General features: G+C 45.0%; 1 protein-coding gene across 2 annotated transcripts; it reads right to left on the bottom strand.

Annotated features, from left to right (window-relative positions):
* Nucleotides 1–2,307: 2,307 nt before the first annotated feature.
* On the bottom strand, nucleotides 2,308–9,269 carry TENT5A (terminal nucleotidyltransferase 5A). 2 transcript variants are annotated; one of them, XM_045543938.1, is made up of 3 exons: nucleotides 8,968–9,269; nucleotides 8,167–8,725; nucleotides 2,308–7,068 (listed from the first exon to the last, which is right to left on the bottom strand). In XM_045543938.1, exons 2-3 carry the CDS (start codon nucleotides 8,686–8,688, stop codon nucleotides 6,292–6,294), a joined length of 1,299 nt encoding a protein of 432 aa, XP_045399894.1. In that variant the 5' UTR covers nucleotides 8,689–8,725; nucleotides 8,968–9,269; the 3' UTR covers nucleotides 2,308–6,291. The 2 variants fall into 2 exon arrangements, with proteins under 2 accessions (XP_045399894.1, XP_045399893.1); XM_045543937.1 differs by having other exon boundaries at nucleotides 8,913–9,269.
* Nucleotides 9,270–11,223: the final 1,954 nt, after the last annotated feature.

An 11,223-nucleotide genomic window follows, 5' to 3' on the forward strand; every position in this document is an offset into this window, starting at 1 on the left:
CACACCCAGTTTCTCCTATCGTTGACGTCCTACATTAGTATGGTACATTTGTCACAACTAATGAACCAATATCGAAACATTACTATTTCAGTAACACTTTATTCAGATTTCCTTAGGTTTTATCTAAAGCTCTTTTCTGTTGCAGGATCCCATCCAGAATATCACATCATATTTATTTGTCATGTCTTCTTAGGCTTCTCTTGGCAATGGTAATGTTCAAACTTTCCTTGTTTCGATTATTTAAGGAATACTGGTCTAGTGTATTTTATAGAATTCCCCTCAATTTAGGTTTTTCTGATTGTTTTCTCAAAATTAGATGGGCATTATGGGCTTTGGGGAGGAAGACCCCCTCACAGAGGTGAAGTGCCGTTCTCATCACATCCTAACAAGGGTTACTATCATCATGATTCGTCACTACTGATGTTGACCTTGATCACCTGGCTAAGGTAGCCTTTGTCAGGTTTTTCCAATGGTACATTACTCTTTTTCACCCTTTTTCCCTTCAGTACTCTTTGGAAGGAAGTCACTTCGCACAGCCCACACTTAAGAGGTGGGGAGTTAACCTCCATCTCCTTGAGGGGGCAGTATCTACACAGATTATTTGGAATTCTCCACAGGAAACTTGTGTCTTTGCCCCAATTTATTTATATCACTGTGATGTATGCATATTTTATACTTCAGGTTATAATCCAATACTATTTATTTTGTTGCTCTGATTGTTCCAGCTTTGCCACTGAAGCTCTTTCAGTTGGCTCCTGTGATCCTTCGAAATGTTTCCCCGTGCCCAACATTGTGGTTTTTATCTTTTTTTTTTCTCATCACATCCTTGCTTTTTGAAACTGCAGATGCTCCAGGTTTCTCTTGAATTTTCTCTTGGTATTTCCTTCTCCAGCCCTAGATTCAGCCATTTCTCCAAAGAGCCCTGGTTCCTTTCATTGGAGAATGGCATTAGAAACCAAGACCTGGGCCCCACTAGGTGAAAGCCACTATCTTTTTAAAATCATGTCTCCTTCCCTTCTTTTACCTGGATGTAGACTTAAGGATGTTGTTTTCATGCCATTAATCTCAAACTTGGTTCTATGGAGGAAATTATAGTTTAATTTTGGAATTGATGATTTTCACAATCTTTATTCCACTTTATAAAGACTATGATTTTAAATTTCCTTTGTTTTTCCTTTTTAGGTATTAATATTTTGTCTTTTCTTTTTCTTATTAAAGGAGTTGAATGTTTAGAGAATGAGTTTCCTAAGGAAAAGAAGAACTAGGTGCAGCCTGGTAATTCGATTACAAATGGCTGGGTATACCTAAATCTAAGAGGAAATTAATATACACCATCCTTCTTTAACCTTTGTTTAAAAATAATTATGTGATGATCACAGACATCAGAGGAACTAGTTGTAGAATGAAGAGGTTGCAACAAAGGAAGAACAGAATGGCACACAAATACCATTATCAAACCAAAAACCACCTTGTACTTTTATGATGTTTTGTGTATGTGAGGAAGTTGGCTTTTAATGCCAGGAGTGGCTCGGTCATAGACTCAGTGTCAGCCATGCATTCTATCCAACTTTAAATGGTTTTTAAAACCACAAGTATCTCCTATGGTAGCCTAGGCTTACCAAACTCTCATGCTACTCATACTGAGAAAGTCACCAAACTTCCACAAAGAAAAATAATTAATCAATAAATAAATATATGGCCCCTAGCAATTTGAACAGGTGAAGTTACATTAAATGCTAACCAAAAGGGCAACTTCCTTGCACCTCACAGACACATACACACTCGGAGTACAATATATAAGACCATGTGATTGTTCTTCCTCCTCTCTACACTTCCCCTTCCAACTCCTGACTACCAATACTTATTCCCCTCACTCCAACTTAGACGCTCTAAATAACACCACAGAGCCTCAGACACAATCTATATAACCACTGATGACAGAATCACAGCCCTCAGGCTACTCAGGAAGACCAAGATCACTCAGGGCTACTAGAGCCTTGCAGTCCAGAGCCACGAGTCTCTACTGATCTGGAAAACAGCTCTCACTTCCGGGTTACTTAACACTGCTAAATTAATGCCTAGACAAAAAATTTTGGCATCTATCAGCTAGATTCTTTTGGCACTAATTGAGCCAGTCAGAGATAGGCTGGCTGAAAGCTAGATGTTTTCATTTGTTGTGCTCTAATCAGAAAGTTGCTGAAGGTTGGTCTTCTCCACATACTGCCTTGTCTTTTCTAACAGACACTGGTTGGGATTCAGAGGACATGGTCATCAGCCAGCACAGACACCCTAGACAGCAAACACAAATCAATAGAAAAAAATAACTTCTTTTTATTTACAAAAAAAAAAAAATCCAAATATTGGATGCTGTAAACAAAATTCACAATCTGTTCCCTCTAGCACTGATTCAAACATGTCAGTTTTTAAGAGTACATTTTCCATCAACTCCTTTTCTGCCTGTGACACAGTCTATAGTCAAAATATTTCAAGAGTGACCCAAGGTGCAGCTTGCTGCAACAGGACGCCTCAGAGCAGGCAATGGTTGTAGAGGTTGGAGGGAGAGACAGCCAGTGGGGCAGAGCCTCCTCCATTCTGCAAGGCTTTGCAGCAAGTCTCCCAAGTTAACTTGACATCTTCTGACTGTACTTTACCATTTACTTTGTTAAAAAGCCATTATTATAACAAAATACTACATAGAGATTCTTTCTTAGCACTGAAAAGGCTATGCTAAATGAAATTTTAAAGAAAGATTATACTCAAGAGGTGCTATATATGAAATTACTTTTTTTTTGGCTTTTTGGTTTCATCTACACACTTCACCTTCAACAACAAAAAAGCTTAATTTTGAACTGCTGACAGCTTTCAACATAATACATTTCATTTACAAAATAGTTCACAATATTTATTTAACAAGCACTGCATTGAAAACAACTTTATGCACAGTAAAGCAACCGACAATAAGCAAACAGAAAAGGGTGGTAAAAATAGTATATTCACTTTTCATTTCATTTCATTCCTTGGCTTGGATTACAGATATTCTTCCATCCTCGAATTTTTGGAACATAGTCCACCCAATACCAAAGTGAGCAGATATTTGATCCCATTTCTGGAAGGGAAAAGTCCATCTTGGTATAGGAGTTCTTGAGGCAGCTGGATTTACTGGAAATGAAGTAAACTTTTCATAAGGGCATTGTCATAGGCTGTGTTCTCTGACATGCCAGACTGGACAGGTGAGAAGAGCCTCCAGAAGATAAAATTTCTTCCTGTTTTAAAGTAACAGCAAACTAGGCCGGATAAACACAAAAGCAAACAAATCACAGGCACTAATTGGGAGTTGAGAGCTGTTCTTTTCTCTGACCTATACACATGGCTCTTTCTCATCAGACATTCAAATTTTTAGGCCACACATCCACAAAGAGAGACATATATTTCACTGTGTGTTCAACTACGTACGCACAAGACTATAGTACATACAAAATAGAAATAAATTATGTAAGTCTTAAAGTAAATGCTGAAGGTTGCCTCGAGTACAGCCTGTTCTATATGAATACGTGCCAGGTGCTGGCACTTCCAACTAAGCTACCAACCCTGAAGCAAGAAAAGAATATAAATATTTGAGAAAATAAATGAAAAGTGTATTTTCAAATAAGGCCCCTCCAAACAAAAACATGTGTCATAAATTAACAGCAGGTTGTTGCTATGGCAGAGCCAGAGACCTCCAGACTCTTTAAAATAGTAGACGACTCATTTGTCAAGAGTTAGGTGAGAAAAAAACAGATCACCAGCTGCTCCTGTGTTCCCCAGCAAGCACTCCTGGGTTTTCTGTTTTGTGTTAGAAAACTTCGGAACAGCTAAGCAGGCGGAGCCCTGGTTTCTGACAGGTGAGTGCCAGGTTTAATCTGCAAACCAAATAACATTTCCTGGGAATTTGCAATTAATTGTTCAAACTCAGGGCTGGAATGAGGGAGACTGAGCCGTGGTGGGAGTAGGAAGAGTTCCCTAGAAAACTGAGTGGCAGTGCAGGGACCATTACAGCTCTCACAGAATTCACAGGGAAACCGCTACAGCAAACCCATCAGGTTCCCATTAAGCTTTGAAGAAAGATGCACAAAAGATAGTCCAGACAGATTAACCTGGATTAACCTAGCACAAAGCATATGAGGGATCCCCAAATAAACAAACAAACAAACAAACAAATTACACTGCCAATAGAAGGATACTGTTTTCTTCCCCATTCCCTCTTTAACTGATGACAAAAGTCTTGATTGGGCCTTTAGAGGAATTATATTAGCAAGCAGTCATCCACTAGGATTGGTGGGGATTATGTGGTTGTTTTACAACACAAAGTAAAGGTTTTTACATGTTAGCTTTGTTTTTAACAAATGCATTTTCAGAGACCAGTGTCTAGAGGAACTAATGGCTGGGAGAAGGGGTGGTTTTAGGATTATCTGTCATTGAACTGAAATAGCAATGCTAGTTCATTTCACAAAAGTGTAACTGGTATCTTGTAAAAGAGAAAATAAAGTTGGATTTGATTTAATGCAAAGTGATTTAACTTAAAGTACAGTACTAAATATTTAAATGCAGTGTGACAACCAGATCAAAGGTGTTTCATATCGACACGAATTTATAAAATGTTACATATAATATATATCTCATATATAAATTTTAAGCAATTGTGCAAATACTCTTTAAAAAGGGTCATTTCACATTTACTAAATTCTAGTGGTCCAGAAATGCAGAATGCATTCACTAAAAAATTCATTTAAATATTAATAAGTAGTGTTCTGATCACCAGAAATTCTTTTTCGCAGTCAGGGATTTAAGTAGCCTATCACTGACCCATGATCCACTAGATTAAACATCACGAAGGCATGCAATTAATAAAAAAAAAAAAATGGGTTCAAACTGTCAAAATGACAGTTCAGTGTAAAAAAGATTGCTATGCCAAACAAATATTCTCCCATTTGTAGAATTCTATGGCTCACAAAAAAAGGGAAAAAAAAAAAACTCACTAAAACTGTAGAACTTCTGCTCTTCCTATAAAATATATTACTTGTTTCCCCTTTCAGTTGCTTTAATATTTTTAGATGTAGATTTTAATTCATCATTGCAATATGCCCACGTCTCATGTCATCCTGTCGAAAACATAAAAGCACACAGTATTTAAACATTTCTTATTTGATATATTATTCTAGATCATAGTCAATGTACTGTGTGTACACATACATATATGTATACATATACACGTAATACACACACACATACACATGTACCTATGATAATATAACACCAACAATGTTGACTTTATACAAGTATTTGCCAAGAAAAAAATAGGGCATTTTCTCCACCATTCACAAGCTTATGTGTTGTTTTATTTTCTTCGAGTCAGTCCCTGATAAAATAATCATTAAACCATAAAATAATTTTGCCACTTCAAATTTTCAGAAGGCAACAGGCACTTTGATGTATATTGGTGTGTAACAAATATAGTAACTCTTTGTATATTCTACTATATCTCTTCTACTTGGGTATTTTTGTCTGTTAAATCTTTGGTCCTTGAGCATACTTTCTTTGCTACAGCTGTATTTGCTTGCATTTTCACATTTTAAAAATGCGAGCTATGCACGCAGCTGGAATTAATGGATTGTGTCATCGTAAGTTCTGCTGTTTGTTATGAGAACTGCACCAACCTACTACTGTTCATTCGGAGCAAGCCGTTTCTGTCAGCACAACAGGATCAGTCCGCAGAAAGCACTTGCTACAAGCCTCAGATAGTAATTCCAATGTTGGAGTTCCCATACTTCCTGTATTTACTATCTGAACTTCTGAACTGATAAACAAATTGGGGGGAGATCTTTTTTCCTCTATATTTTTCCCTTTTATGAATTCCATCTTAAAAGAAACCTCCCACTTTTTTTTTCCTATGGCAAAGCTATGGGAGCAGATACTGCAAACCCATATTGTCATCAAGCATTTTTTTTCCCTTATCTTAGGAGAAACTGGTTGCTTTTAATGACAGGTCTCTTCTTTTCCAGGATAGAATCCAATTGAGTAGGAGAATAAGGGGAGGTCTAAGGAAGAGGAACCTTTCAACATCATGCTCCCATACCTATTAAAAGATCCACAAGCTTTGCCAAGCTTAAAACCAGGAGCATATCATCATTGCACAAAACACATCCCTAATCAGGGCTGGGTCACTCTTTTTTTTTTTCTTTTTGTCTTTTGTTTTTTTTTTTCTTTTCTATCTTGTCTGAAATGGCTTCCCCATGGGACATTTTTGAATGATTCTTAATTGCAGGGTAGCCAAGTAGAATAGGTCTGTTGCTGGCATGTGAATACTGGCTGAACCTGTGCAATGTAGTAATTGCTGAAGTTGGCATCTGCTACATAAGGGGCCGGCTGGTAATAACAAGTGACATTAGCCACATTAGGGATGACATTTTGGTCAGCTAGCACCCGGATAGCCAACATGGTGATAAGGTTTAAAGTCTGTCTTCTTTCATGTCCCATCAGGCAAACCGTACTCTCATTCACCACTCCGTGAAGGGTCATGAGATAGTCATACTTGCGGTCTTCCAATCCCACAAAGTGGTTCTGCAAATAGGACTCCAGTTTTCTCTGCTGCTCTCCAATGTCTGAGAAGTCGATGAAAAACCTGGAACACATATACCTCTGAAGGGTCTTGATTTCATCGGAGGCAGGCCTAAAGCCCCTCACTAAGAGGTTGCAGTACTTAAGCAGGCCTCCCCCTCTGATTTCCTCTGGGTTCCTGGTGGCAATGATCTTGTTACAAAGGTGCTCAAAGGCTTCCTGGAAATCGCCATAGACGCTCTCACCGATTATTGTGGGGTGAAATGTTTCAGTCATTGGGTTCTCTGAACATTCATAAAAGAGAAGAAGAGAGTCTAATTTGATTTGAAAAGAATCTACACTGAATTCAAACTGCCTCCGGAGGGAATCCACAAATTTCAGTTCCACATTTTTGCCACTGTTGTTTGATAGGGATATAAGACTCCATCGGTCAGAGTCATTGCACACTTTAACCATTTTCTGCACATAAGCTTCCTACGATTCAAAAGATAAAACAAGATGAGCAAAACCAGAAAACAATAATAGAGAAATAAATACATCCTCTTCACAGCTGAGAATTATTTTGCTCTTTCCCTTCTGTTTTGTCAACAGCAAAACACTACCTACAGGCTTAAACAGTCTGCTGAAAACAGAAAAAAAAAATACATTTAACGAGTAGTTTTACTGTCTGGGAGAGAGAGTAGAGGTAATAGTTTGAGGCTTTTGGCAGACGTAGCACAGTACTAAGAGGTTCTGTTGTCATGTCTGGGTTTTTAAATGTTATTTTTTTTGAAAATGGTCTAATAGGCACAATATTCACACAGTATCCAAACACTATTCAAAAGACACAGAAAGGCATTCAGCCATAAGTTAGTCTGCCTCTCACCCTTGTCCCCAGCCACCCAGCTCCCCTCCCCCTGAGGCAATCAATGTTATCAGTATCTTGTGTGTCTCCCCAAGGGTATTCTGCAGTTACAACCAAATATGAACTAAATTATGATATTCTGGGAGGCTTCCTCCTCAGACAATTTTCACTAATTATATAAAACTCATCTTGAACCAAAGTGGGAGGTGGGAGCAGTACCGCTCTACCCTTAACGCGTGAACCAGCACGGAGAACCACCAGATCTTTAACACACGGAGTCAGCTGAATGCAGCTATGAAACCTATTCACATTTTCCAGTACAATAAAAAACCCATTGACTCAGTTCTGTTTTAGGCTGCTAAAGACTAGATCATAAAATGACTCAAAAAATTATTTGCATCATTTCATTCTTCCAAGCATCAGAATCTACTTTAGACAAAACTGCAAGGAAAGCCAAGAGTTAAAACATAAGAAGAAGGAAGAGAAGGGAGGGCAGAGGAGGAAGCGGGAGAAGAGTTGTGGCGCTGAAGCGTCAAGTACACTGCAACACTCAACATCGTCCACACACCTTAGTTTACTCTCTTAAAATTTAAAAAAATTAAAGAAATAAGCGCGCCCAAGCCCGTCATGGCCACAGATTCGTGGCACTGAACCGAAGCCCCTCTGCCCTCTCCCACCGCACCTCGGCCCAGCCGGTCAGGACCCAAGTCCGTCTCCGGTGGCTTTACCTTGAGCGTGAGTGGTGTGATCTTCTCTTTGTTCACCCCTTCGGGTAAGAAGTCCAACAGGCAGTCCAGCACGACGTCCTTCACAGTCTGAAACTCCTCTTCCCCGCGCAGGTCGGCGCAGAAGATGAGGTCCAGGTCCTTGTAGCCCAGGCCGCTGTCCTGGTGCAGGACGTGGCTGGCGGCAGAGCCATTGAGGCGCACGTCCCGGACGCCGATGCGCTTCTCGGCCAGGCGCCGCCGCACCACCTTCACGATCAGGCTCGGCTGCAGCTCGAGCGTGGGGAAGTTGCCGCGTCCGTGGATGGGAATGGTCTCGCTCAGGATACCGTCCAGCCGCTGCACTTGCTCCCAGTTCAGCACGTTGCAGTGCGCCGTGGGGCTTTCGCAATACTCCAAGCAGTGCCCGCCGAAGCTGCCGCCGCCGCTGAAGTCGCCGCCGCTAAAGTCGCCGCCCAGGGGGATGTAAGGGCCGCCGGCCAGCTCGTCCTCGGCCATGGCGAAGTACCCTTCGCTCTCCGCCATGTAGTACCCGTCGAGCGCCACTTGGCTCTGGTCAGTCCTAAAAGACAGGAGAGGGGAAAGAGCGCGGTGAGGACGCGCGTCGACGGAGGGCAGGGGCCCGTGAGGAGGAAGAGCGCGCCCCCCTTCCCGGGTCGCCCCCTGGCCTGGGGGGTCCTCGGAGACTCTCCCTCCCCGACCCCCCCAGCCCCCAGCCGCGCGCCGCGCCCCGCAGAGCAGCCCCGCACCAAAAGTATCTCTGATGCATCTGGAAAGCGCAAGCGGGAGTCCCGTCTGTGTCACCTGGAGGCGGCCGCCCCTTCCAGGAGCGCAGCAGCGAGCGAGAGACCGCGAGGCGGCAACACTTCCAGAAGCGGCGAGCGCGCTCCGGCAGCGGCTAGCGACGCGGTCTTTCCCAGACCCCCGCCGCCCGCGCACCGCTCCCGCCCCTCGCCCCCGCCCGCGCCGCTGCCGCCCCAGCTGTGGGAGTCCCGGAGGTGGCGGCTGCCGCTGCCGCCGCTGCTGCCGCCGCCGCACACGCTCGCGTCTCTGGAGCTTTAGCAGTTGTGCGGGGGAAATGTCTTCAGTACTTTTTTTATACCGGGGTTCTCCGCGCTTCCGGGACCCGGCGCGGCGCGCTCGCCACACCCTCCTCATCTGCATAGGGCGCCGCCCCCTTCCCGCCCCGCCCCCACCGCGCCCGCCAGGCGCCCGGCGGACCAGCCGGCCAGCGCTGGCGCTGCGGGGGTGACAGCTGCGGGGGTGGGAGGCCCTGGGCTGTGTGTCTGTGCGGATCCGTGAGTGCGTATTGATGCTTGTGTATTGATGCATATATTTAATTTATGCAGCCCCCCCACGCCTCTTTTCTTTTTCTCCAAGGAGGCACTTAAAATGCCCCAGGGATCATAAGTGATCCTCAAAACCAGATCACGACAAAAATCACGCAACTGCAGAAACTTCCCAAACAAAATTCTGGCGGAGACAGCCCGTCAGGAGAGCGTGAGGTTGCGACTCCAAAGGTCCCTCACGACCTCCCTTTGAAACAGTGTGTCGCTGTATGGCCAGACCGCTTACTCGGTTAATAAACCGGTCCAAGCGTGGACTAGGGAGCCCACTTGTCCACTCAAATCAATCTGCCTGCGTGAGTGGGAAGGGCTTCCTAATAACTGGGTTTCGATTCTCGAAATCTCGGGAAGCGCCGGGGAGCTGGGGCGATCCGGAGGCGACGCGGGGGCGGCGCCACGGGGCCAGGGCGTGCGTCCGGCTCCTGCGCGCGGGCGGCTCCGGGAGCCCGGCGGGGGCTGGCGCGGGCGAGCGGCCAATCGCCGAGGACGGGGCGGGCCGAGCGCGGCGCGGCCGAAGGGAGGAGAGGGCGACTGCGGAGGGCTGCGCGCCCCGGTGTGTGCGCTCAGAAAGCGGCGGCGGCGGCGGCGGCCGAGCGCGTTTCTCGCAGCCCGCTGACGGGTGTCCATTTCTAGTGAATAGAAATGTCAGTGGGATGTGATCTGGTTTCCCACGAGACGTAGAAGTACAAGTTGAAAAGGTGAAAAGATTTTCTCCCCTTCAGCTTTGGTGGCTTCGGCAGAGCTAAGGCTTATTCCCTGGCGCACGCGCCAGTACCCCTGCCGTTGCGAGAAAGCTCCCCGCTTTCAACTGCCGTCCCTTCCGGGCGCTGGCAGCCTGTCCACACTGACCCAGAGCAGATCACCTTCACGCAGAGGCTGCGGAAGGCTGAAGTGGGGTCAGAAGGGAGAAATCCAGGGAACCTGAACACTCCCTCCCCAAGGCCCCAGCCTAACCAGGAAGCAGAAACAGTCCGTCTCTTCTGAACTGGGGGGAGGGGAGGCGGCCTAGTCACTGAAGCTGCGCGGCTCATGGGTGACGGGGTGGGGTGAAGGGGGTGCCACCAGGGGAGCATCCAGCTGCGTGACAACGCCGCCCCCTGCCGGTGCCCTGCGGAGCTGCGTCCCCAAAGGGGGAACCCGACAGACCTGTGGCAGAGGCCAGGCTTTCCCACCGCTGCGCCCAAGTACTGGGGCAGCGGGAGGAGGAAGGGACCCTACACTGTTCTCAAAAGCCCATCGCTTCCTTCAAAGCACACTGATTTATTCCCCTTTCGGGGCATCCTTGCAGGAATCTGTCTTATCCAGGCATTGAATACATATATGTATATGCATGTGTATACTGTGTGTGTATATATAGTGTGATCATCTACTGTGTGCCAGGCAACAGCTGAGTGCTGAGGACTTAAGAATGACTATGTTTCACACAGTCTAGTGGGCACGGCAAGTACATAATTATGGTTCAATTGCATATCTGTTATGAGAGAAGTATGTTCCAGCAGAGAGAGTGATGGGCTAACTAAGGTGGGGACTGGGAGAGAAGGCCAGGAGAGAGGTATCATTGTACTGCATCTTGAAAGAATGGACGTGCCTTCAGCAGTTGGGGGAAAAAGAGAAGAGCATTACCCACAAAGGCAAGAGACTAGAAGAATTAGAGAAAGTTTGAGAAAGAATGAGATTGGTAGTGCATTGGAATAAGGTTTGTGGGGATTCCAGG

This window comes from Lemur catta, chromosome 2, assembly GCF_020740605.2.
Source record: "Lemur catta isolate mLemCat1 chromosome 2, mLemCat1.pri, whole genome shotgun sequence".
NCBI classification, from domain to species: Eukaryota; Metazoa; Chordata; class Mammalia; order Primates; family Lemuridae; genus Lemur; species Lemur catta.